This window comes from Coenobita brevimanus, chromosome 14 (genome assembly GCF_032717465.1).
Source record: "Coenobita brevimanus isolate Jiangsu-jjx chromosome 14, ASM3271746v2, whole genome shotgun sequence".
In the NCBI taxonomy this organism is placed as follows: Eukaryota; Metazoa; Arthropoda; class Malacostraca; order Decapoda; family Coenobitidae; genus Coenobita; species Coenobita brevimanus.
In genome coordinates, this window is record NC_136967.1 from 55,740,281 (window position 1) to 55,768,035 (window position 27,755).

General features: G+C 41.2%; 1 protein-coding gene across 1 annotated transcript in view; it reads left to right on the top strand.

The window, feature by feature from the left end:
• Positions 1-25,765, top strand: part of Mcad (Medium-chain acyl-CoA dehydrogenase) — a 34,945-nt gene extending 9,180 nt beyond the window's left edge. The window contains exons 5-10 of the mRNA XM_080264919.1: positions 5,592-5,672; positions 8,164-8,318; positions 13,632-13,801; positions 14,369-14,526; positions 20,823-20,993; positions 24,708-25,765. Of these exons, the coding sequence (XP_080121045.1) occupies positions 5,592-5,672; positions 8,164-8,318; positions 13,632-13,801; positions 14,369-14,526; positions 20,823-20,993; positions 24,708-24,860 (888 nt within the window). The 3' untranslated portion in view covers positions 24,861-25,765. The remainder of the gene's footprint in view (positions 1-5,591; positions 5,673-8,163; positions 8,319-13,631; positions 13,802-14,368; positions 14,527-20,822; positions 20,994-24,707) is intronic.
• The last annotated feature ends 1,990 nt before the right edge of the window (positions 25,766-27,755 follow it).

Below are 27,755 nucleotides of genomic sequence, written 5' to 3' on the forward strand. Positions count from 1 at the left end.
GAAGGAACCAAAGGCCAGGAGCCCACCAACTGTTCCTTCCAAGAAAAAATAAAAACAATATAAAAGAGAGCCTTATTCAAGTCCGTTCATTTTGAGATGCCTGGACACACTGCGTTCTAAAGACTGGAAATCATAGGAAGTTGGAAATACAGACAGAGGGAGACAGTTCCAGAGTTGATCTGTTGCATAAATGAAGGACTGGAAGTAACGGTTAACTCTTGCATCAGAGGGTTGGACAGAAAAGGGATGATAGTTTGTTGCTAGTTGGGTGCTAGAGATGGAGGGATGCAAGCAGACAGTTCAGAGGAGCAGTGACCATTGAAGTAGTGAGAGAAAAGAGATAAAGATGCAACAGTGCGACTCAGAGTTTGTTGCTAGACGGGTGCTAGAGGTGGAGGGACGCAAGCAGACGTTTCAGAGGAGCAGTGACCATTGAAGTGGCGATAGAAAAGAGATAAAGATGCAACAGAGCGGCTCAGAGACAGAGGTTGAAGGGAGCCTGTAAGAGGAGGAGAGTTAATGAGACGAAAAGCCTTTGAGTCCATCCTGTTGAGAAGAGCTGTATGTGGGGAGCTTCCCAACACATGACAGTTGTACTCTACACAGGGACAAATAAAACCCATATATAAAGCCAACAACTGTGCAGGGGTAAAATAGGTACGGAGTCGGCTTAACACACCTAATCTCTTGGAAGCAGATTTTACAAGAGATGTAATATGATCTTTCCAAGATAAATCCCGAGAGAATGATACCACAGGTATGTTTAAGGATGATGCAGGATTGAGCTGGATATTACCAAACATTAGTGGGTACTCCCGTGGAAGATTTTTTCAGGTTGATAGGTGTAAGAACTGTCTTTGATGCATTAAAAACAAGCTTACCGGTACTTTTACCCCAGTTAGAGATACAAGCCAAGTCAGACATTAGGTGTGCCGTAGCCTCTTCTCTTGTTTGTTGAAGTAAGTGCTGAAAGGGACGTTGCGGGAACCGAATGGAAAGGTGAAGGGTGGAATCATCAACGTATGAGTGGATAGGATTAGATATACAGCTTAGAAGGTCATTGGTGAATAAAAGGAAGAGAGTTGGTGATAGGACAGAGCCCTGAGGAACATCACTATTGATAGATCTAGGAAAAAAATTTTGGCCATCTACAACAGCAGCTATAGAACAACCAGAAAGGAAGCTATAGATGATGGCACAGATAGAAGGAGAGAAACCATAAAAGGGCAGTTTAGAAATTAAAGATTTATGCCAAACTCGATCAAAAGCCTTTGAGATGTCAAGTGCAATGGCAAAGCTTTCACCAAAGTCCCGAAAGGAGGATGACCAGGAATGTGAGAGGTAGGTGAGAAAACCGCCAGTGGAGTGTCCTTGACAGAACCCACACTGATGATCAGAAAGAAGGTAGTGATAGGAAAGATGTTAAAATTTTTCTCTTAAGATTAAACTCAAAAACTTTTGAGACGCAGCTTACATCAGTACTTAGTCATATTGCCCTTGGCAACCAACACTTTTCTCAGCCTGGACACCATGGAATCGGCAAGATTAACGAAGTACAGTATTCCTTGCCCATAGTGCATCAAATCCTCTTGAGAGATTCCTCCATGTCCTTCACATTTGTGGGGTGTGTCTCATTAACCATCTTCCTCATCCTGTTCCAAGCATTTTCAACAGGATTGGGGTCAGGTGAGTTACCTAACCACTCTAGGATTTCATTCCCATTGTCTTGCAACCACTTGCAAGCCATTTCTGCCCTGTGTGCTGGTGCTTCATCATGCATAAAAGAATCACATTGATGAGTAGGATAAAAGGGCAGCAAATATTCCATCAGCACATCCAGATATCATGTCCCATTCATTGTTATGATCTTTGGTAACAAATACAGCCCACCTCTTCCCATATTACCAGTGAAAGTCCCCAAACCATGACACTTGCAGGGTGCTGCACAGTTTTCACAGTTTACTTATACTGTATAATGTACGTACATTAATGGTAGATGGTAGCGACCATCATCCACTCACATAATGTAGTCCTACCTACTTCACCCTTCATTTCTTCTCTCATTACTTCCTACTTGTCCCATGTTTAGTGTCACTTTTTATTACTATTCTTTCCACTTCAAATGGCTCTACACTGTGACCAGTGGTTTCTTGTAACCCAGGAAACTCTTTACAATGCTGGCTGGTAACTATATAACCAGAAAACAGGGTGATGTGGTATCTTATGTGGTTCCCCCTGTTAAGTGGGTGGAGTGACCCAAGTGCAGCATTTATCAAGGAACCAAACCTCCATATTCCTCCCCATGCCGTGCTACAAGGTGCTGTCTGCCACAAGGGAGTGTTGGTTCACTGTACAGGACACCCCTGCAGGGGCAATTGCTTGCCTGCAGTTGGTGTGTCTGCTTAACTATACAGATCCAGGGTATGTAACAAGCTAAATACGGTTGGCTGTGCTGTCATGAAGTATATATGTAACTACTTGAGATCACAAAAAGGTTTTTATTGGGCAAGTTGGGGTCAGGCCAGAGGGTTGGTTAACACATTAGCTTTAATATAATTGGTTCAAGTTATCTATGTGTGTGGCCTCCAAATGCATGGAACCCTAGGTTAACACTTTACTCGCACATATGGAAGGGTCACTACCCAAAGGTACGAATATCAAGGAAAAGTGGTTTGTGGGGGTCATGTCCACAAGTGTGAGCAGACTATCCTCTAAATTGTTGTTGAGTAACCCTGGTCTCTGTTTGAGCAGACCCATCAACTGCAAGCAAGCAGTTGCCCATGCAGGGTCTCCATGCAATGAATTGACACTGTATTCCCTTTTGGCAAACAGCACCTGAGGCATAGGGAAGTGTGTGGAGGTTTGGTTCCCAGACTGATGCTGAATTTGCATCTCTCCATCCAGTTAACATGGGCTCCATTGTAGGATCCATATCACCCCATTATTTGGTTATATGGTTACCATGCAGTGTTGTAAATGATTTTCCAGGTTGCAGGACACCATTAGGTGTGCCAGTCAGTGCAGAGCTGCCTGAAGCAGAAAGAAGAGTAATAAAAGTGACAGGAAGGGTGGGAGAGGTAGGATGAGAGGGACAGACACAAGAGAGAAAGTGATACAGATGAATGAAGAAGTAGGCAGCTCTACATAAAGTGAATGGATGATGAATGTCACTACCTACCACAACCGTCCCCTAAGTAAATACAAAATAGACCAAAAGAGAAACTTGATTAAAAGGAAGGGCCAAAGAAACTCTGAAATGTCATATACTGTAGGTCATAGCCTAATAGTGATGTGATAACACTGTAAATAGTCTCCTAAAAGCCAGAACAAACAGGTAGAGAAATATTATCACTGGACAGTTGTAGTCTATTGGACTGAATGAACACATAAGAAAACTAGTGAACAGCACTCAGTGCCTTCAGGATGTGGCCATGCTTTGACTCACAGCACCGTTTCAGAGTAGGTTCACAGGTAAGTAGATGCCTCAGTGATAAATTTTTGTTGAAGACTTTCTTTGCTGTTTATCAAATTAAAAGTGCATGAAACCTCTCCTAGGCCTGGCTCTGGATGTACTGTATAGCTCTGAGGTAGTACATCTGCGAGGCCAGTAAATAATTGCAGATGGTGATGCAGCAGACATACAGTAAACACCTACCTGGCTAGCTCATTACCTGTGTTTTGCAGAACTGAACACACCAGGCTACCTGACACTGGCTAAACACAGAGCAGAAAGTGTAAATCCAGTAATATAATGAGGAAAATGAGCAACACAATCAGAAGTAATTGATCTAGTAAAAATTATGGCATACCAGCTCAAGAAGTCTCAAGATTTTAATGCATAATAGGGCTTAGAAGGTACCTGTATGTTAATGGCCAAAAAGGTAGAAAAATATACTAGCTACAATGTCATGCAAGTGGTAAAAATAAAGATGCATATATGTAACAGAGCAAACGAAAATGTCTGAGACATACTACATGCTGCCATAGGCTACCGGCCCGGGACAGAATAACCTTACAGTGCAGTGTGGGCACGTGTTCACTGAAGAAAAAAATAATGGGGAGACCAGAAGTGGTATATACAAGTGGTCACCATGAGTTTCTCTCACACACCAGCTGGGGTGTCTCAGTTGGAGGTACAGAGAAACGAAACTGGACCAAAGGTTCTTTATATATATCTATATCTATCTGTCTGTCTGTCTGTCTATCTATCTATCTATCTATATATGTATGGTAGGTGGGGGCGCTCACCATCCACTCACTCGATGTAGCGCAGCTGTCGGGTGTCTGCCCTTTCCTCTCCTCCATCCTTCTTTCCTTCCATCCTCTTCTGTCTTTCTTTCCTTCATTCTTTCCTCCTCGTTCTGCTTGTGGGTGACTCTACACTGAGTGGCAAGCCAGTTGGTTTCCTGCACACTGGGAAACCATTTACTACGCTGGGTGGTAACCATATAACCAAATTTTGGCACCTGGTGGTTTAGTGGGTAATTACAGCGCTCCAATTGGCTTGAGCCAGTGAAGGTTTATATCCAAGGGATGGTTAGGGTTTATTGCTCACATAATGCCACGCAGGGATGAGTGAGGCTGGTCACTCTCATCTTAAATGTCAGGACCAACTTGCCTAGCCCCAGACTCCTGCGCTCCTCGCGGGGCAACACAGGATTGAATAATAAATAGAGTATATATATATTTATAATATACTGTATATATATATATATATATATATATATATATATATGTATGTGTGTGTGTGTGTGTGTGTGTGTGTGTGTGTGTGTGTGTGTGTGTATATTCATTCATTCATCATCCAATCCTACACTGCCCCATGAGGAGAATAGAAGCCTGGGGCTAGGGAAGTTGGTCCTGACATTTAAAATGAGTGACCAGCCTTACTCATCCCTGAGTGGCCTTCTGTGCAGTAAACCCCAACCATCCCTTGGATATAAACCTTCACTGGCTCAATCCGATTGGAGTGCCATAATTACACACTAAACCACCAGGAGCCAAAATCTGGTTATATGGTTACCACCCAGCATAGTAAATGGTTTCCTGGTGTACAGGAAACCATTTGGCTTGTCACTCAGTGTAGGGTCACCCACAGGCAGAAGGAAGAGGAAAGAATGAAGGAAAGAAAGACGGGAGAGGGAGTGTAAATTCATCTGTAGGCAGAGGGACAAGGAAAAAATGAAGGAAAGCAAGACAGAAGAGGATGGAAGGAAAGGAGGAAGGAGGAGAGGAAAGGGCAGACACCCAAGAGCAGCACTACATCGAGTGAGTGGATTGTGAGCGCCCCCACCTACCACATACAGTATATATAAATTGTATATGAGAGATCATTTGACAACTTCAAGAGAAGATTGCCATGCCTTGTGAAGTATTATAATTTGAGACAAGAGGTAGTGCACCCACTCCCCAGGTCTGAGTCTGGGGTGATATCTCTCGTTCACCACTTGTAATGCAGCTTAGTGTCATAAGCAGCATAACCACTTATATGTTTCTCCAGAAGGGAAGAGCATAGAGTGGAAAATTAGTTGCTGATTATTCTCCTTTTAAATGGATCATAATATACCCATTAACGATGATGATGTTCGCAGCAAATGCCGTTGATTATTGCGGGCAACAAGGAACAGAAAAAGAAGTACCTGGGCCGAATGACTGAGGAGACACTGATGTGTGTAAGTAGACCCCATTTTTTTTTTTTTTTTAATTGATAGCCCATTTTTTATCAGTACAGTACTCATATTATTCATTTCATTTTGTTTTTGAGGGCTTCAGCTTGCCAGCATGCATCGAGCTTGGTCACCTAATGGCATTGAAAAAATATATATATACATAAACTTTTAAGGAGAAAAGAAGGCTTTTCTGGGAATGGAAGAAGGATGGTAACAAACAGGAATACTTGGCTGCCAAGCATGGGGCTAGAAAAGAAGTTTACAGGTCGAAGGCTGAGTCACAGAGAGTTTTACTTGAGAACCTAAATCGTGTGGAAAGGAAGAATATGATATTTAACGTGGCAAATCAGATGATGAGGGAGGATAGGGATATCGTAGATGAACGGTGTATGATGAATGATGAAGAAAGGTTAGTGGTGAACAGTGGGGATATTAAAGACACATGGAGAGAACATTACATTTGGTTGTTGAATGAGGAGTTTGACAGGGACAGGGAAGGTTTGGAGCCAGCAGATCCAGTGTCTGGCCTATGGCCTTTGATTGATGCTGCTACATTGAGCAGGGCAATAGACAGGATGCAGGAGGGGAAGGCAGCAGGTGTGTCTTGGTTGACTGCTGAAACGTTGAAAGCCTCATGAGATACAGGAGTGAGGTTTGTCACTGACCTGATAAATAAAATCATATATGAGTGTGTTGTCCCAGATGACTGGCTGAAAAGTGTAATTGTAAATGTGTACAGGGGGAAGGGTGATGCCCTGGAAAGAGGAAATTACAGAGGCATAAATTCTTTAGACCAGATAATGAAGGTAATGGAGAGAGTTCTAGAAGGTGTGATTATAGAAAGAGTGAATATTGTTCAGATGCAGTTTGGTTTTATGCTAGGCAAAGGGAGCACTAATGCCGTATTCATTATTCAACAGCTTCAGGAAAAATTTATAGGAAAGAAAAGGAAACTGTACTTTGTTTTTGTTGATTTGGAGAAGGCCTTTGACAGAGTCCCTAGAGGGGTGGTGAAGTGGGCAATGGGAGAGCTTGGGATCAAGGAGTGGCTGGTTAGGGTGGTTATGGCCATGCATGTGGGTGCTTGCACCCAAGTAAGGGTGAATGGAAATTTGAGTGATGAGTTTTCTGTGAATATTGGTGTGCACCAGGGGTCAGTTTCGAGCATCTTGTTATTTATCATGGCACTTAAAGCCCTCTCATGTGACTTCAGGTATGGACTTCTGCGGCAGATGTTGTATGCTGGTGATTCAGTGTTGATTGCAGAGAATGAAAGGGAGTTGGAGGAAAGACTTGGGAATAGAGAAATGGTATGGGGCACAAGGGCTTAAGAGTAAATGCATATAAAACAAGTGTGATGGTATCCAGGGCTGGTGGCAGTACTGTCAAAGAAGAGAGATTGTGGCCACCTGTGATTTGCCGCAAGAGCATGCGAAGTAATTCCATCTTGTACAGTGTCTGTGATAAGTGGGTGAGTAAGAGGTATAGTGGTATCAGAGGTAGATTGCGAGATAATGCTGATTTCATGTGTGTGGTGTGTCAGGGATAGCAGGTGGAGATTGTCAAGTTTGAAATGATTGAACGTGCTGGTGAGTCTCTTGAGTGTGTGGAAGAGGTCTGTTATTGGGAGACATGTGCTGGAGGTGGGGCTGGAACCAGTTCTTTGGCTAGAGTGAGGAGTGGTTGCAAGAAGTTCAGGGAGCTGTCGCATCTCCTGACACTGAGAGGTCTCTTCCTACATGCTAAGGGATCTTTGTATGTAGCATGTGTTAGAAGTGTAATGCTGTATGGTAGTGAGGCCTGGGTAGTAAAGGAAGAATATATTCGCAGGCTCAAACGTACAGAAATGTCAGTGATTAGGTGGATATGCAGTGTGTCCCTGAGTGTGAGGCCTGGAGGGGCTAGGTTTACGATGGAAGATTTGAGAGGTAGGATGGGACTGGACTGCATTGGTGTTGTGATAAGGAGGGCTAGATTGAGATAGTCTGGGCATGTGGAGAGGATGGGGGATGATAATTGGATGCAGAAAGTGTGTTAATGTAGGGGTAGGGTTGCAAGAGGTAGACTGATAAAGACTGGGACGAGGTCATTGAGTGATACCTCATGGTTAAGGGACTGAATAGGAAAGCTGCCAGAGATTGAGCAGCATGGAGAGCCGCCATTAGGTGACCAAGGCCAACGCATGCAAGCATATGGAAGCCTTCAAAAATTAACAAACAAAAATTTAACATATTAAACTAAGGCATCTTGTACAGCCACATCATGTGTTGAATATTTGGATAGTCATGGTACAAAGTATGTGAGACTACAGTATTTGCATTTATATTTGATGCTTTAAAAAAAAAATGAGTACATTATGCTTTTTTTATATAATTTAAGAACATTGCACTTTTTTATATATTTTGCATTTCATGGATGAATGTATTTTTCTGTATATGCACCAGTACACACATAGCTGATTGCACCCCTATTAAACGGAATTTAATTTGAACAGGGATATGGTGTGACGGAGCCTGGGGCTGGATCTGATGTTGCTGCAATACGAACTAGGGCTGAACGTAAGGGAGATGAGTATGTTATTAATGGATCAAAGATGTGGATTACAAATGGAGGAGTTGCTAATTGGTACTTTCTCCTTGCTCGTACTGAGTAAGTAACAGTGCTTTTTTTTTTTTTTTTTTTTTTTTTTTTTTCCCCATGGTGTTCGGCCAATAATTCTGCTGACCCTTCTCCTAGCCAGTCATTTCAGAAAGAAATCACCTTTTTTACTTAATATCTTAGCTAATACTTAACCAGAAAAAAAAAAATAATAATAATAATGGTCATAATACTCACCAATCCTTCCACTTCAAACTGATGGCCTCAGCTTCTCCGTGAAGTGTGTGTAGTTGGAGAGATAGAGTGGGGAATTGGGGCAACTTTTGGTGTTTTCTTGCCCATGTCTGTATGCGTGGCTGAGGTGCGGTGGCACAACTAAGGCTTATACTAGCCCTCCACAATAATAACGCTTCCAGAAGACCACAATCAACCACAAACACCATTTCCGTGTAGGTTTTTCAGAAGGCGTGAGTGCAGTTACTATAGCAACTGAGGTAGGCTGGCTCAGCTCACCAACAGCAGTATGCACCTTCTCACCTAACCATTGCTCCTCCATGCTTCCACCAGTGCTTTACACACACACACACATGTATGTTTGGCTTGCATTGTCACTCAGTTCTAGCACTGCTGTGCCACTAGAAGTCTGGGTATTACTACAACTACTACAAATACTACTATGACTACTACTACTGCTACTACAACTACTACTACTACTACTACTACTACATAAAACCCAAATACTGTAATAATATTGTGAACAAAATAGTCATCCACATGCTATCCATAATCCACTATATTTTCCACTATAACAGAATTTTTTCTTGTGATTTGTACCTTTTCTTCATAACAAATATGTACACACACGAAAACTTTCAATGAAAAATAAGGCAGGTCGAGTGGAAAGTTCTGTGGTAGGACGTCAGACATGCACTGGTGCGAGACTTGCTGTACAGCGCTTCCTCCTCCCTCCTTCCTCCACCTCCTCCCTTTTTCCACTCCCTACCTTCCCTTCCATCTCTTCATCCGTGCCAATATCCTCCATTCCAGGATCGTCAGTATCCTCTGCACGATTCCCATCATCAGAAATAGCAGATCATCGAAAATAACCAATGAATATACGGGGGGAAACGATGAGCACACAGTGGAGGACTAAAGTGATCGACCCTCGTCATCCGATGCATAAATATCGACACTCATCATGGCGAGGTCACTTTCCTCAGAGGAAGAACCACTTTCCCCACTTGCGGTTGGCGATAATGTCGAGTTCTCTCCCAATCGCACTATCACAAAGACCTTTTCTTTTCTGGCCTTTGGACTTCATTGGTGTTGAAGTCGGCAGCTGTGGGCATTCAGCTGAGGATCTGGACATAGGGAAAACTTTTTGCTTATGTCTATCCTTTATGGAGGTATGCTGACAACTGGAGCATGACTGGGATGCGTGAAGGAGCGTTACCAGTGGCTGCATGTGGTGGAAATAACCCCCAGAATATTCAAACAATGCCGCCAAACACTAGATCATGTATGCATGACACCCGGATGTCCCCGGTCCGTCATGTATACAAGACACACGGACGCTATGAGTTAAAGTAAAGTTTATATTCCTTACAAGTTAATACAGTCATCCCTTAACATACCGCAGGGGTTAGGTAACAGAGACACCCGTGAATGTTAAAAATCCGCGGATATCTGCTGCCCCCCCCTTAAAAACACCTCTGGACCCCCCATTTCCTTATATAGAAAACCCTGTGTGCATGTTTACAACCACTTTATTTAATACAAGAACACTAAAAGTTAAAAATAATGAATAGTGTACTCCTGCATGGCTTCCTCTGACAACTGCGCTCATCCCAGCTCCCTCCAAAAGGAAGAGTGTTACAGTATATTTCAATCACTGGATAATGCCATTACTGTACTAAAACAGTCACAAACTGTGCCTGGGATAATGTTAGTGTCAGCAGAGTTCAACGAGATTTTTTTTTTTTTTTCTGTAGCCATCCGCGGATATTCAAAACCGTGTATGTTAAAACCGCGGATGTTAAGGGATGACTGTATTAAAAAAACTGCATACCCAGCAATGCCAAAACTGCAGTGTATATGGAGACTAATTTACTGTAAACATTAACCAACTTTAGCTCAAGCTAATGCATACTGTATTCATGACAAAACCTGTCACCTTATATTTTGCTCCTCCAACATTCATTATCATCATCATCATTGCCATCAATAACATCATCATCTACATCATATACTAGTACAGTATAGGTAACCCACATGATTCGGGTACCCGCAGTTTCGTGGGTTTGTCCCTCGTGAACAGATTTTACAGATGGAATCTGCAGGGTAGATCAGGTCTGATTCGTGACATCAGTCTCATCCTGTGCATTTCCGCTCGCCTAGTCCTGTTGCTTCCGTACAAAGCCACCACGCTACCACACCACCCTACCTCTGTCTTACTCTTTGCCCAGCCACCATTGTGAGCATTTCAGCCTCCCACAATTATCAAACTTTCTGTCTTTATTGTGCCTTATAGTGCTGTCACATGTGCAAAGGTCACAATACCCGGTATTGCAGTGCTGTGCTACGTAGTTAACCCTAACTTCTTATAACCATACCCATTAAAAACTTATTCATTATTACAGTTTTTTATACAATGATTCAGTATATATTTGTGATACTTTATGATGTTTTCAGGTCCCGGAAATGGTTTAAAGGTCTTTGTGCACATTGCCCGGGGACTCCATGGCAGTCATCAGCAACAAAATTACCCAAAATTCTGATAGCAGTACATATTAACAACTTTTTTATTATTGTATTGTATACAGTAGTCCAGTATATGTTTGTAATGTTTTATGCTAGTTTCAGGTCCCTGATATGTTTTTTTAGTGGCTTGCAGGGGTAATCTGTCACTCTATGGCTATTTTCTGGAGGTTGCATCCAAAATTCACGGATCACCTCCATTCACGGGGGTCTTTGTCCCCTAACCCCAGCGAATAGGGGGGGAGACCTGTCATGATAATAATATTAATAATAATAATCTGGTCTTTTGTTTCTCAAAAATGCCAGGTCCATCATCATCATAACAATAATAATAATAATAATTTACTTTTTCTCCAACATGCCAGTTCTTCCAATAACAAATTCATTAGCACATGATGTTCTTTCAAGATAATTACAGTAATTTATTTATACTGTATATATACACAGTAGTCATCATCATCATCATCATAACAGTAATAATAATAATAATAATAATAATTTACTTCTTCTCCAACATGCCAGTTCTTCCAATAACAAATTCATTAGCACATGACATTCTTTCAAGAAAATTACAGTAATATATATATAAATATATATATATATATATATATATATATATATATATCACACACACACATATACATACATACATACACAGTAGTCCCTCATTTACTGGACGCTCAGCATCCGGATATGTTCATTATCCGGATGCTGGACCTTGGCTCTGTTAAACCATTATCCGAATTTACTTGCTATTATCTAGCTGTAAAAGTCTCTGAGAACTTCAGCTGGCCAGCTGACGTGTTCAAACATTCAGTATCATGGCCGCTGGGCTTGAGCTGTGAGCGGGAAGTAGTCCATAACCCACAACCAGAGCTAAAATGTCCGGCTGCCCCTGTGCTTAATGGTCAATATCGCGCGCTCGTCCTATCACTCCCAGCAAACCTCCAGCACTCGAGTAATACAACTGTATCCCGCAAGTGGTGTCAAAACGTCCGTACGCATCCCCACCGAATGCCCAATATCGAGCAGCTAACAGGCTAAGTCTTTCCCTACCACCACCACCATCGAATACAGACCACGAGCCATGAGTACATGTTCGGCAACAGCAGCTGTCTGCCTCTCTACCAAAAGTCGAAAATCTCCCGGTCATGGTGAGTTTTGTTTTTGCATGGGTATTCGACATCTAACAGACCGCAAGCCATGAGTAAATGTGCGGTAAAAGTGCCCGTCCGCCTGTAGACAGAAGGGGGAGAATCTTGCTCACACCCTCGCTTCTCCCCCCCCCCCTCCTCGTCCCTCCTCCATACCCTTCCAGCTACCCCCTCACTCCCTCAGTCCCTACCATCCTCCGTGGTGATAACACTGACTCATGAGTTTTCAAAGGAATGGAGCACAAGGTTTTGAGAGTAAATGTGGATATTTCGGGCAGGATGTGGTACTATCAAAGCAGAGGGAGTGTGGCTGTGTGCAAATTTGTCAAAAGGGAAGTAATTCCATTTTGTGCAGTGTTTGTGGTAAGTGGGTGCGTAAGAGAAATAGTTGTATTTGAAGTAGGCTGAAAAATAATGGTGATTTTGTGTGTGCAGTATGTAGGGGAGAGCATGCAGAGGCAGAGAAGTGAGAAAGGATTAATATCACTGGAGAGTCTCTCAAGCATGTGGAGGAGTTTTGTTATTTGGGGGGATGTGATATGTGCTGGAGAATGGGCTGGAGCTAGCTTGGTGGCAAAGATAAGGAGTTGTTGAAAGAAGTTCAGGGAGTTGTCGCTTCTCCTGACATTGAGTGGGCTCTTCCTCTGTGCTAATGGACCCTTGTATGCAGCATGTATAAATGCTGTATGGTATTGAGACTTGGGCAGTGAAAGAGGAGTATATTCATAGGTTCAAATGTGCTGTATGGAGGTGAGGATGATCAGATGGATGACAGGTCTGAGGTCTTAGAATTTCAAATGAAAAGTTGAGAGGAAGAAGGGAACCAGTATGTATTAGTGTTTTGATGAGTAGGAGCTGATTGAGATGGTGCAGGCATATGGAGAGGATGAAGAATGACTACTGAGTGCCAAGGATGGTAGTTGTGAACATGGAGGGTTATGATGTAAGAGGCAGATTGAAAATTACCAGAGACAAGGTCATAGTGTGACATCTGGGTTAAAAGACTGAACAGAGACTGCTGGAGATTAAGCAGCATGGAGAAACGACACATGCAAAACATGTTGGAGCCTTTATGAATGAACAAACAAAAAACTCAGTCTTTCAGTTTTTCACCCAGTCAGGATTAGAATATCCCTTAATTTTCAATAGGACAGAACTTGGCCTTTCATCTTTTCTTGGTATCTTTGGAATTTCTTTCTCTCAAACTCTACCATGGGAAGATCACCATTTTCCCATATAAAATCTGCCTCCCAGAGTTTGGTTGTACAGTACTAAAGCCTCATTACTGAGGAAAAGAGCCTGAATTATTTCTGTTGAAGGAAATTTATGCTGAATACTGGATTGCACATTAACTTTCCACTTGCTCTCCCAAGTCTGTTTTATAGCAGACTGACTTCATCTGGCTTTTATTTTATTGAAACCGTGTCCAGTTATATATTGCGTCTAATTGCAGCCCTGATCCTAAGTGCCCTGCATCCAAGGCATTTACTGGATTTATTGTGGATGGTGATTCTCCTGGACTTACTAGAGGCCGCAAGGAAATAAACATGGGTCAGCGCTGCTCCAGCACTACTGGCTTCACTCTTGAGGATGTGGTTGTGCCCAAGGAAAATGTACTTGCAGGTATAATACATTAAAATGTATCATTTTTTAATTTGTTTAAGAGGGAGCAAGTATTGCACCTCTCCATTCTTCTCAAAGTACGACATGGTACCTCCCATCACCATTTAAAGCATGTGAATGATGCAGGTGTAGGAGGTGGCCCTCAAGCATACTTTTGTAGGTCCTGTGTAAAAAGAAATGTAAAGTAAAGTAAAAGATTCCTGTCAGAACATCTGTGGCTGTGGGTCTAAGATGTTTTCAATAATGTTTGATTTGACCTGGTTCTGCTGCTGTGAAATACATATTAAAAATATATATATATATATATATATTTTAATTTAAGAGGTAACTAAGCATTTCTCTTAGTTATACAATTGTTTTTCTCGCTTATGTGGTCACTACAACGCTAAATTTGTTATGCAGTCAGTTTTTGAGAATTGCATCCATATTGTACAAGAGAGTGTGCTGTGTGTGAGTTTCCTATATGAGAGCCTGGAAGAGGACTGTTATAATGATGATGATGATGATGATGATGATGATTATGATGATTCTTGCTGAAAGTAACTGTCCTATTTTTTTACTTACCAGGTGAAGGTTCTGGTTTCAAAATTGCAATGGGTGCATTTGATCGGACAAGACCACCTGTAGCAGCTGGTGCTGTGGGCTTGTCTCAGCGTGCTTTGGATGAGGCCACTAAGTACAGTCTGGAGAGAAAGACTTTTGGTACAAGCATTGCTGATCATCAGGTACGTATGCAGTTGTTATACCTAAATGCATATTTTTAACTTATTTGACCGTGCAGGACTGTTCCCCGGGTTAAACTCTGCTGAGCTGCAGACCTCATATGAGGCACAATGAAGGTCTGCATTGACCAAGGTGCAAGCCTCATATGAAGTACAGTTTACAGTACATTGGTTATTAAACAGTAACTCAGGAGTGTAAACTACCTTACAAAGAATCAGGCTGGCAGGAGTTAATTAGACTTGGGCAATGTTCTCAGTGCAGTCGTATTGTCATCCACGCCATCCAACACTTGGACAAACACACACAGATACACAGGCACACACACACACACACACACACACACACACACACACACACACACACACACACACACAGTCATTGTTGGCAGAAATCAGCTCAGGTGTACTTGGCAAAGTTTTTTTTAGTAAAAAATGTGCAATAATGACAGGAGTGCAGGTTTTTGTCTAGCAGTGATAACAAAAGCCATTATAACTTAGTGTGTGGTAACCAAAGGATCACTGTATTGTGAATCCATTGACAATTACTCAGGAAGGATGTACAGCTACCTTAAGGCACCAGGTTTCGCGCCTAATAGATGGTATGCATTGATGTCATTAAGCCCTGCCCCTAATACGCGTGGTCTCGACTCTGGCCGTGGCGAAATGTAAACAAATAGGGTTTCTTCCCCTCTAGATGCATAACAGTCACTCACATTGAGCTCATTCAGTATGGCAGGAAAAATTATTGATGGTGTTCATATATCAAATTATGTTCTTGAGGTGTTGAACTCTGAATCTGCGTCTTGATATTGTGAAAAGTGCAAGGAAATAGGTAATATAGACCTGTATAACACACCGCGGCACAAGTGGAAAGACATCACGACTCTGCTTGATGGTGATCTGCCAGACTTATCCACAGTGACATATACCAGTACTTAATAAACTTCAAAAATGTATATAATCATAAGGAACTGAGAGCATGCAGAAGTCTGGAAACCTGTAAGTACTTTGTTGCTGGATGGGTCAGTGATTTACTCATAGCAGACATCAAGCAAAGGAATGCTTCTACAGTGTGCATCATAACAGCCAAGGTACTTTAATGAAGTTCGTCTGTTTATGTCCTGAATTATGTAATTTCCATATGAATCCAAATTTGATGAAAGCCCAAATATTTCATATTTATCTAACCTAACCTAACCTAACCTACCATACCCTATCCTTCCCATTCCTACCCAACCCTAACCTAACCTGAGCTGCAGCTATAACATAATGACCGTTCGCTGGTTTTATTTACAGCTGAGAAGTCCAGGATGTTAGATTTTTTGACTTTATAACAATGGTAATCTTTTCTTCCCAAAAACCTTCATAAATTATCATGAAATTCAGTTGAATTTCCCTTAGGGTGGAAATGCACTTGGGTGTTCTAGGATACTAGAGCTCCAAGCTAATCAATCAATCATAAAAGATGCTGAAGGATCAAGTAATGGTTAAGAATTTGTCTAACAGAAGCATAACAGCAACACATGTACATCTCTTCTGAAATTATTTGTCATCTAATAAGTAATACAGTGGAGAAACAACAATCCTTCTCCCCCCCAAAATATATGACCATCATATTATCCAAACTTAACCTTTATCTTTTATCCATTCAAAAACAGCAACAAAACATGGTAGGGGAGCACGGTGATAATTCAGAGTTAGGCTTCATGTGTGGACCATGGTCTGCGCAGTGGAGAAATGCCTACCCTTGCCCAGTCTTAAGAATAAAATAATCCACAGATTGGTTATAGTGTTAGCTATGCCATAATTGAATAAGTGTGTAATACTGCAGGAGAGAGGGAGTGACTAAGGACAGACATTAAATTAGTAACTAATTTCATGTATGTTCTTAGTCTCTCCCTCTCTCCTGCAATTTTATACACTAATCGATTCAGTTATTGCATAGATAACTACACTACTAATAGTTTCACATGATAGTTTCACATGATTTTATTACCCTACCTAACTGGACTGCACCTAGTTTCACATGATTTTATTATCCTATCTAACTGGACTGCACCTGAAATTTTCCTAAGCCCAGTCTCTATATCTTGCATTAAATAAAACCTGGCATTTATAAAGTATCGTTAATAGTTTAATACAGTACAGTATTTAAAAACTTACCTGATATGAAATGTGCACTGCACAGTCTGTCATGTCGTGAAGGCTGCCAAACCTTGGAAGTCAAACCGACTGCTGCTCTCTTGATGGCATTTACCCACAATTTCCTGTGATTTATAGCCCTTTCAGGCCCTCCTTTTCTATTTCTAGTCTGGACAGGAAATCTGTAAAAGGAGACATTGCCTTTACCTTCCTTATTTGAGCAGCTGAATGCACAACACCACTTCACCATCCTTGCGATTCACGGGGCGGCCACGGCCAGCGGCAGTTTGTTATTGTTTATCAGGGGACCGTGACGTCACGTGCATACCATCTATTGGGACTATGAAAAGTGCCTTCATAGTTTGGGCATTGACCTTAAGGGAAATAAGATAATAGGAAACTGAGTCCATAAGATAACTCACCCCCCTAGTGTATTTCTTACTTTAAATACATCCTAAAGTTTCCTGAAATGTTACTATTGACACATCAAATCATAAAGTATATTTACAAGAAAACATAAAAGCATCATAAAATACACTTAAATACAGTATGTATTAGCAATATTACTTACGTATGTAATACACACACTCCCTTCTTACAAACATAACACCCAACAGAAAGATCAGGATGAAGGGCTTAATGGACTCAATGCTGGGGGGTATCCAAGGCTTTGGGTAGGGCTAGTGGGCCCCACCACTGCCTCCAACACCGCCTCCGTCACCACCACTCCTTTCTTGTAGTGCCCATTTCCACTATGACGCAGTCCACCTCTGGCCCCACTTGAAGCACATGATGACATTTTTCTGTCAGTTACTAATCAAGGACACAAGAGGGTAACACTCAACTCACGGAGACACTGAACACGTGCAGGAAACAGGCTGAAACTGAGTGTTGTTGCAGGCATTGCTGTGGCTAGAATCCAAAATCTGTGCTGCCAGACGACGCGAAAGTGCGTTTTTTAGTCGTGAATGTGCAGTTACTGTACTGGAATATTTGATGGTTGCCACCAAAGTGCAACTTCGCCAATCTGGATGCCACGAAACCTGGTGCCTTGCTGTAAAGTGGACACAGAAGTGGAAGAGTCATTTTCAGGCCATCAACCATACTATTACCAACTGCCCTGGACTTCCCTCATTTGATGCACCCCTTCCAAAATATGTGACAGCAGATGCTAGTGACAAGGGGATGGGTGCCATTTTGTCATACATTGACAGCTATGGAAAGGAGTGCGTCACTTCATTCTGGAGCAGGAGATTTAGTGAGAGTGAAATTAAGTACACTGGACCCTCTCTGTAATGGAATAATTGAAGGGAAGCCTGATCCGGAAAAGCCAAAATTCATTATATCCAAAGGTCCCCCTCCTGAGGTGGGATCTCAAGCACATGTTTGAAAATGAGTACAATAGCGTATTCTAGTACAGCACATTGTCAGTTTAACACAAGATAAGTTCCTTGAGAAGTAGCTGAAAATTGATTTCTCGCAAAATTAAAGTGTTTTAATGGAATTAAATAGGTTGGTACCTGAGAGAACCACAGAATAGTAAAAATGCTTTTATTAAATAATTATTACAAAAAATATACATCTGAATGATAAATTAGCATGTCTTTCCCGGCATTGAAGTCAGGAGGTGAATGACATCCTTACTGCATGGTATTGCTGCACGTCGCTTGCACTGCCTCATTTCACTCGTGCTGCCTCATGTCACTTGTACCCTCCCTCTGCCCTTAACTGGCACCCAGCGCTTGTTTTGTTGCCACACTGCAGAACCGAGCTTGCATTGTCTTCACGTGTGACTACCTCGGATGTTATTTCATTCTCGAACGCTGTCTAAGCAAGAGATGGATATCGAGACGAAGTACTGTAGTCTCTTAATAAACTGCAGTTTATCGGCAAGGAGTTTTATGAATTATCTGCAGCAGTATGGGATCAAGCAGTCCTGCTTAGGTGTCTGGTGGCTCAGAGGTAATGAGGCTGTCGAGAGGTTCAACTTTACTTTCAAAACCTGGCTACATGGAGTATGTTCTGGCATTCCTATCAGAGATCATGCACCACTAACTGGCATACTTTAGGGTCACGCCACACTGCACCATAGGGAAATCATCATCAGAGGTTCTGCATAGTAGATGCATGAGACTGAAGCTGCTGGTCATTTCTTCTCAGAAAGTAGGCAAAGATAGCATTAATCAACATGTACAGTGACAATTGTTGTTGTTGATCAGCCCTACTCTGTCTGGCTGAGCAGACCCATCAACCACAAGCAAACAACTACCCTGCAGGGCAGTCCCATGCAGCAAACAACAGCACAGCAGTAAGGCAGTGTGAACTGCAAGGAAACATTGGTTCACTGCTTATGACAGCCTACAGGGGCAGTTGCTTGCCAGCAGTAGATGGGTATGCTGAGCCAGACAGACTGGGGTTACTCAACAACAACAGCAACTCTTAAGAGACTTATGCCACAATAATCTTCAAGACATGTTGGATGTAAGTCGTGTACAAAAAAAAGTGAAATCTGAGGGGATGGGAAACGTTGTACTGGACTCCTGGAAGTGGGTGTGATATCGCAAGTATGTTGCCATGCTCAGTTTTGAGTAAATAACTACATTCCCTATGTCACTAACTGTACAGTTGCCAGTGATCACCAGCTAGTTCGTTATGGAAGTTGGGCTACCCCTGCAGTTGCATATTTTCTAAAATTTCCCCCGTGATGGTTATTGATACACCATATGTAAGCTCTTCATGATCTTATTTTTCATTAGTTATATTAATTTCCAAGGTATGTTTTAGTGTGATAAATACTGTAATACAGTTACTAGAAACCATAAAACACACCGGGTATGGCAGCATTCTTCACATATATACATGTCTAGGTGTACATTTGGTTTGAAACCCATATAATGTAGTTTTCTAAAAGAACAGTGCTTCATCCCAAAAAAATGCTGAAGAAAATCTGCAAAGTTTTTTGTATGAAAATTGTAGTGTTTAAAGCTGAAATCATGCGGAGATACAGCTTGCGATAGAAAGAGAACGTAGGACTTCAGTTTCTTTAATTAATTTTATGGGATATTAACATAGTTTGTAACAGCTGAGTTTGTGATTTTAAAAGTAACATAATGGATCACTGAGAAATTATCAAATTATATTACATACTAGGAGAAAAATCCGAAAAATGCCAATAGCAAGAAAATGCCAACCAGCTGTTTTTGGAAGCCAACCACTTAAAATAAAAAAAGGCCTAATTTGAAGAGTTTGGCCTAAAAAATAGCCAACCTAGCAACCCTGGTCCAGTGGGGCAGACAACACACCATGGTTTTTGTCGTGTTGTGCCAATATTTTGTATCAAAGAATCGTTACATGTTTCTTATAAGCCTGATTATTTTTGATTTGCTGGACAAATACATGAAATGGATGGGAAATAAAGTGCGCTGATATTTAAGAATGGGAAAATCACATCCATCCCAAAACTGAGATGGTAGACTCTGACCATCGGTTTTTGCTTCTGTTTGACTATATTACAGTCTCTCTTCCCTATGGCAGTGAGTAAAAATGTTGTTATAATTTCTCCTTTTCATTTAGTTACACAGAGGGCACTTGAAAAGAACAGGGTTTAGTTGACTGACTTCGATGTTGAAAATTAAATCATCTGGTGAAGAATGGAAGTTTTTCCTTGATTAGTGACATCCAGAATTGAATACAGAGCAGTACTTGTAATATCATTTGTTATTTATTTGGCCATAAACTCAGTGGATTACAGATCTTTACTGTACTTTTGGATTGAAATCTTTGTGTTTTTACAGTTAACTCAAAATATGTAATATACTGTAAGCTCTTCAGTTCAGTTCATGTACTCTGAAACATTAATCCTCTTGCCCACCTTCTGCTTTTTAGAATCTCGGTTGTCTAGTAAGTTAAGGTGCTCCAACCTAATGTGGCCCTTATGGGTCTACTTTTGATGGGTCATTGAGGTTTAATATTCATGTAATGATGCCTAGGAGTGAGCAGTTGGTCACTTCCCTAATGTGTCTAGAATGAGAAGCCTAGCCCCAAGTTCCTACACACCCGATGAGTCAGCACATGCCTGGATGGTGGATGAATAGATTTTTACATTAGGTCCTTGCATTGAATTGTAAAAGTGTGTATTTCTCAAATTACTCCCACAGGCAGTGTCATTCATACTAGCTGAGATGGCAATGGAGACTGAACTGGGTCGATTGGCATGGATGCGAGCTGCATGGGAGGTGGACCAAGGGCGTCGCAATACCTACTATGCCTCTATAGCTAAAGGTTTTGCTGGGGATGCTGCCAATAGAGCTGCCACAAATGCTGTCCAGGCAAGTCTTAGCTCTCCATGCATGGAAATATAAATTCCACATTCTGTTTTGACTGATTAAGAAAACTGTTTAGTAGTGCCTCTTGAGCATTCCTTATGAAAATAGAGTTTAGAAGAGAAAATAAAAGAAATTACTATCATCCTGAAGAAAGTACAGCTATGAGCATGGAGTGGTGCCAGAAGGCTGGCTTCATAGCTTGCCATGCCCTTCGTCAGGAAATCTGATTTTTACAATTACACCATGGAAAACTCTACAAAAGATTGACAGCCCGTTATCTAACAGTGGTTGGTGGTGCCCATGTGAGCCCAAGTTCGGGCCTTGGCTCATGAAATATATGTAACACTGTATAGCTGAATACATTCAGCAAGCATTAGCTACAACAGCAAAACTCAGTAAAGCCCAGAAATATGACAGGGACATGTCTACCAGAGTGCTAGTGTTAGGTAAATTTCATATCATCACTCTCATCTTAAATGTCAGGACCAACTGCCTAGCCCCGGGCTTCTGTGCTCCTCATGGGGCAATGTAGGATTGGATGATGGATGGATGGATCATATATGTCCATCTAATTTATATTCAGATGCATTGCTGACAGCTTGTAGTTTCATCACTTCCTCCACAAGCAGTAATGATTGAACAGTCACTTACCACTGGTTTACAAAGAAGTGCATATAGGTAGATAAATAGTGCCATTGACTAAAAACATTAAAGGTTGAAGTGACAGTTATTCCTTGGCTCAAATGTACAGACACTTCTCAGCTCCCACAGTTCATATAGTCCCTCTACCTAGTGGATGGCAGAAGGGGCAGTTGCCATGGGTGCCAAGGTATGGGGTGCCCCAAGTTGCCTGTGATTGTTATTTTTTTTTATTAATTATTTGTATTTATTTGTTTATGTAGTTTTCAAAAACAAAAGACCAAAATGAAAAGGTTACCAAAAAGCCTATACTACTCCTTCATTGTGTAATATAATTTTTATCTGTTTCTAAATACAATACTCTTAACACTTAACTTATCAGTACATTATTCTGATGGTGAATGGCAACCTGTCTAACATCCTCTGTGCCTGTCTGCTGCCCAGGAATAGGATAGTACACAAAAATAGACATGCCAACAGAGATGTTAGGTTTGTCTCATTTGTTGCATTCCACAAGATAAGCTGAGCAGTGTCTGATTATTCTGTCTATCTAACCATTGCCAGACACCTCAGTCCCATAAGGGGCGGCCACAAGCAAATCGCCTTCACATCGCCCTGTCCAATGACACTTCACTGCCCTGCTTCCAGCTCACACTCCCTCTCATATATCTCTCCACTCCATCCCTCCATCTCATCCTTGGCTTCCCCCTCCCTCTCCTTCCCTCCACCTCACTCACATACACACTCCTCGTTAGTCTTGTGCTCTCCATCCTCATCACATAGCCAAACCACAACTCAGTGTATTTCTTCTAACGCTTTCTGTAACATCCACATCCACACCACAGTGCTCCTTCACTTCCTCATTTGTCACTCTGTATCTCAATGTAACTCCACATGCTCCTCCCAGATAACTCATTTCCACTGCTCTCACTCTTGACTTGTGTTCCTCCAATAAGGTCCAAGCTTCAGTTCCATACGTTTGAGTTGGTATGACAATACTGTCATACAGCGACTGTTTTACTTCCATGCTCACTTCCCTGTTCCTTATCACTACTTTCAAAGAACCAGCAACCTTTCTTCCTTATTGTACCTTTTCAAGCATTTCACTCTCTAAACTTTCGTCCTTACTCATCACACTACCATCGATCCATCCATTCATCATCCAATCCTACGATGCCCCATGAGGAGCGTAGAAGCCCGGGGCTAGGCAAGTTGGTCCTGACGTTTAAGATGAGAGTGACCAGCATTATATGAGCAATAAACCCCAACCATCCCTTGGATATAAACCTTCAAAGGCTCAGTCTGATTGGAGTGCCATAATTACCCACTAAACCACCAGGCACCAAAATTTGGTTATATGGTTACCACCCAGCATAGTAAAATGTTTCCTGGTGTGCAGGAAACCATTTGGCCTTTCACTTAGTGTAGGGTCACCCACAGACAGAAGGAAGAGGAAAGAATGAAGGAAAAAAAGACAAGAGGGAGTGTAAAGTCACCTGTAGACCAAGTACTTAATCGCACTCACATTTTCCATTTTATCCTCATCTAGCCTCACTGTACATTCAGTGGCTTTACTTCTCTCAAAGACCATAACTTTACTCATCCCTACATTCACATTTAGATTCCATTTCTTACACACTCCCAGACTCATTCACCAAGCCATTCTGTTCCCCTTCATTTTTACTTAACAATACAGTATCATCTTCAAACAACAGTACAGGGAGTTTCCAAACACTGCCCTCTCTTATTAGGGTCACTCCAACATCCACTGCCCTACCTTGTATCTATTTTATAACCCTGTCCATATACAGATAGAACAACCATGGGGACATGACATATCCCTGTTTCAATCCAACCTTCAAATAGAAAAATTAACTCAGTTCACCATCCACACACACTGCAGCCATATCACCCTCATACATACTCTTCATGACTTTCAACAACTTCCCATTTACTCCATATATCCTTAATACTCTCCAGATTCCTTGTCTATCCACCCTGTCATATGCTTTCTCCAAATCCATGAAGGATGCATACAACTTCTTTCCTTTCTCTAGAAACTTTTCCACTAAAGACCTAAGAATGAGTATCTGATCTACACAACCTCTTCCCTTCCTAAAACCTCACTGTTCTTTTCCAACTAATTTTTCTATTATTTCCCTGACTCGGTCAGTAAGTATCCTACCATATACTTTTCCTGTTACACTAAGAAGACAAATGCCCCTGTGATTACCACACTTCTTTTTCCCCTTTTCCTTTGAATGGGATAATAATTATACCTGACTTCCAGTCCTCTGGAACTCTGCCTTCCTCCAGGCTAATTTACACATCTTCCATATCCATTGTTCTACTGTCTTTCCTCCATGCTTCAGCATTTCACCACACACTCCATCAATTCGTGGATCTCTCCCCATTTTTAACTTTCTTCAGTGCTTCCACTATTTCAATCCTGCTGATTCCTTCTTCTCTTCTCATCTCCCTTCTCCTTCAAGCCATTCCCCAGCCATTCATACACACATTATTTTCATTCTCTGTGTTCAGCAATTCCTTATAGTGTTCTATCCATCTGCTCACTTTTTCTCCCTTCTCCACTAGTAATACACCATTTTTGTCTTTCTTTCCCTTACTTACTTCTTTATCACCCTGTCTAACTCTCTTTGCCTCTTTCCAGAACATTTTCTTACGTTCCCTCCACTTTACACTCAGATTCCTTCCAAATTCCTCATCCACTTTCTTCTTACTCTCTCTTACTGATTATTATTTAAATATATGTGTGTGTGTGTGTGTGTGTGTGTGTGTGTGTGTGTGTGTGTGTGTATATTATATATACTCACACACAGATAGATAGATAGATATACTGTATACAGTACGGTACTGTATATTGCAGCAGCCATGGCCCATTGGGTTAGAGCTCTCCACTCTGCCCGAAGGGTCAGAGGTTCGAGTCCACCCTAGGGTCATTGGTAGGCCTCAGTTTATTACTGTACAAATTTAAGTTTATACTAATTAATGTGGGTTCACAGTTGTTTCACAGAAAGTAACATGCAACATATTGTAATTTCTCAACATTTTCTGCAGGTTTTTGGTGGCAATGGCTTCAACACAGAGTACCCAGTAGAGAAACTGATGAGAGATGCCAAGATTTACCAGATTTATGAAGGCACAGCCCAGATCCAGAGACTAATCATTGCCCGAGAACATCTATCCCGTGCCAAAATGGGACTTGTTTAAAGGAATCTACATTCTTGTTGTGGGTAGTGATACTAAAACAAAGCATTAGGATTGCATGAGGTGATATAAGGAACTATACTTTTACATGAACCCAGTACACACGAAATTTTTTTTTAAATCATCTGATGTAGCATTTTAGCTAGCTCTTACTAACATACAGTAATTACTGGTATATGCCACTATGGTGCAAATACTTATTTTAATCCCTATTATAATGTCATATAAATTCTGAGATTCCCATAATACTTAAGTATTATGTTACTAATAATGAGTGTGTTCATGCATGTAAAAACTTATTATTGAGTGTCCCCAGTCTGTCTGGCTGAGCAGACTCATCAGCTGCAGGCAAGCAACCATCCCTGCAGGGGCATCCTATGCAGTGAACCAGTGTTCACTTGCGGCAGACAGTGCCTTGCCACAGCAAGGCATTGAGACGGGTCTGGAGGTTTGGTTCCCAGGTGGATACCACAGTTGTATCTCTCCACCCAGTTAACAGGGGCGCCATAGTAGGCTCCACATCATTGTTATTATGGCCCACCATGCACAGTATATGGCTGGGGCATATAGTTTTGGTCATGTCCGTCTTTTCATCCTCCTGTCCGTCCGCCCCGTTTTTCATTTGGCTCATTTCCGAAGAAACAGTTAAAGATACCTTCATTAACCCCTTCACTTCAGGTGCATTCTTTTGGCTGGATGTCTCACACACAGGAGTTTTGAGGTATACAAAGATAATTGTTTTGATAAAATATTCCACACCAAAAAATAGACCATAATTTCCTGAGTAAAATGATGTCTAACATGATTTTTAAAAAATTAATAATTACCTGTTTGGTGAGCTGTCAAAACCTATGGTGTTGGAGCTTCATCATTGCCAGACATATGCCATTTGGCATAATGATAAACTCAGAGCTTTTTTTTTTTTTTTTTTTTTTTTTTTTTTTTTAGTAGTAGTAGTAGTAGCTCTTTCATTTTCACTCTCACTTTCTTCTGACGACATAATTTGAGTCATCAGACATTGCTTTTATCAGATCCAAGTAAGCTGCCACGGCAGCAAAACATCTCATACCGCATGCCTTGACATACTTCTCGACATGATGAAAATAATAGACAATAAAATAGTCCTTCTGTGATGGCAACTCTTCAGTCTTGCCACCTCCTGGTGCTGAACTATTATTGGGCCCTCAGTACTGGAGGGTAACTTTAAAAAGTCCAGAAAATGTGCTTGTGCCACCCAGTGACTACAGACATTTCCTTTGTGGCACTTTGATGTGCCACCTGATGTGAAAGAGTTTGAACTTCATTCACAGATACATATTGGTGAGAGCATTTCAGCCATGCCAAACTTTGATGACATTGACCTTCCATATAACCCTGACCTCACATTTCTTGATTTTGCGTTTAGCTAATGAACACGAACACTACAAAGGATGCCAGCGGCAGGGCATTCATGTCTTATGGACATATTTCTAATTTGGTTATATGGTTAGCTACCACCCAACATTGTAAATGGCTTTCTGGGTTACAGGAAGCAGCTAGGTTTGTCATTCAGTGTAGTCATCTGAAATGAAGAGTAATAAAAAGTTACATGAAGGATGAGAGAAATTGGAAGAGGGGAAGGCAGACATAGAAAAGGAATGATAAAGGTGAAATGAGAAGTAGGGTGCAGTACATCGTGTAAGTTGGTGATGGTCACCTTCAAGTACCTCTGGCATGTAATAAGTAAATACAGTAAAGGTCCTCCAATCTGACCACCAGTAATCTGAATATCCCAATACTCCAAATTCTTCAAGGTGAAATTTTTCAAATTTTTCTGGGCTTTATATAAGGATTTATTTGGCTTGGACTTGCCCTTCAACTTGGATGTACCTGCCTGCAACTATTCATCTGCAGTTCTATGCATTTCCAGTGAGTAAAACAATAACCCATATCTTTTTAAGTGTTTATTTAATGATCATGTATATATTTCTGATGTTTTCAGAGGTCCCTTCCAATAGAGTGAAAGACTTTTGGTCCCCTGCCATTCGGATTACAGGACTTTTACTGTACTCTTTGTCAAAAATTGTCCAGTTTCTTGACAGTGTATTACAGCACGTATTTCACACGTAGTATATGCTGTAGATACATACCAGTAATTGTTTGTCAAACATTTTAGCAGCTATGAGTGCTACAGGTTCTGCAAATTGTATATATTTGAAATACTTAAGCAACTATCAATGCAATTTTACTAGGATTTAATATAGATATTCATGATGTTCTTTATTTGAAGAACAGCTGTACAGTATATTGTGAAATTTTATACTTTAGTAATTGATGAATTATCATAGCTTCTGTACAAGGAGAATGAATCAGAAAATAAAAAGATACTGCATTTAAAATCAGTCCTGAATATTTTGTGTGTGAATTCCTATACCATTTTAAGGGGGGAGTCCAAAGGAAAAATGGAGAAGAGCAATGAAAACCATCACCACATGGTTGTTAAGGAAGTGCTTAAGCAAGCTGTTGGATAGTGGAGTAGTTTTTAATGGAAATCATATATGAATTTGGAGGATTCTCAACCTGTTTCATTTCCAGTAGGATAGATGTAGTCAAATAAGTGGTTTTAGTAGCTGAATGGAACTGGCTGGTTTGCTGGGGATTACAAAGGGATGTATGGATGTTTGGTTATTTTGTTAAATTCAGTGATACCAGTGGACTGAAGGGGGTGCTGGGATACACTCCCCTCCCCACCCCATCAAGTTTTCTTTTGCCTAATTGTAACTAATGCCTGAGACAGTTTGTCCCTGTGGAGAAAATGGAGAGATACCAGTAGACTAGGAGAATTTATATGATTCAGGCAGAGGAGGAGAGAAAGACAGAGGATGAGGTGGAAGGATGGAGTGATGAATCGGTGCAAGT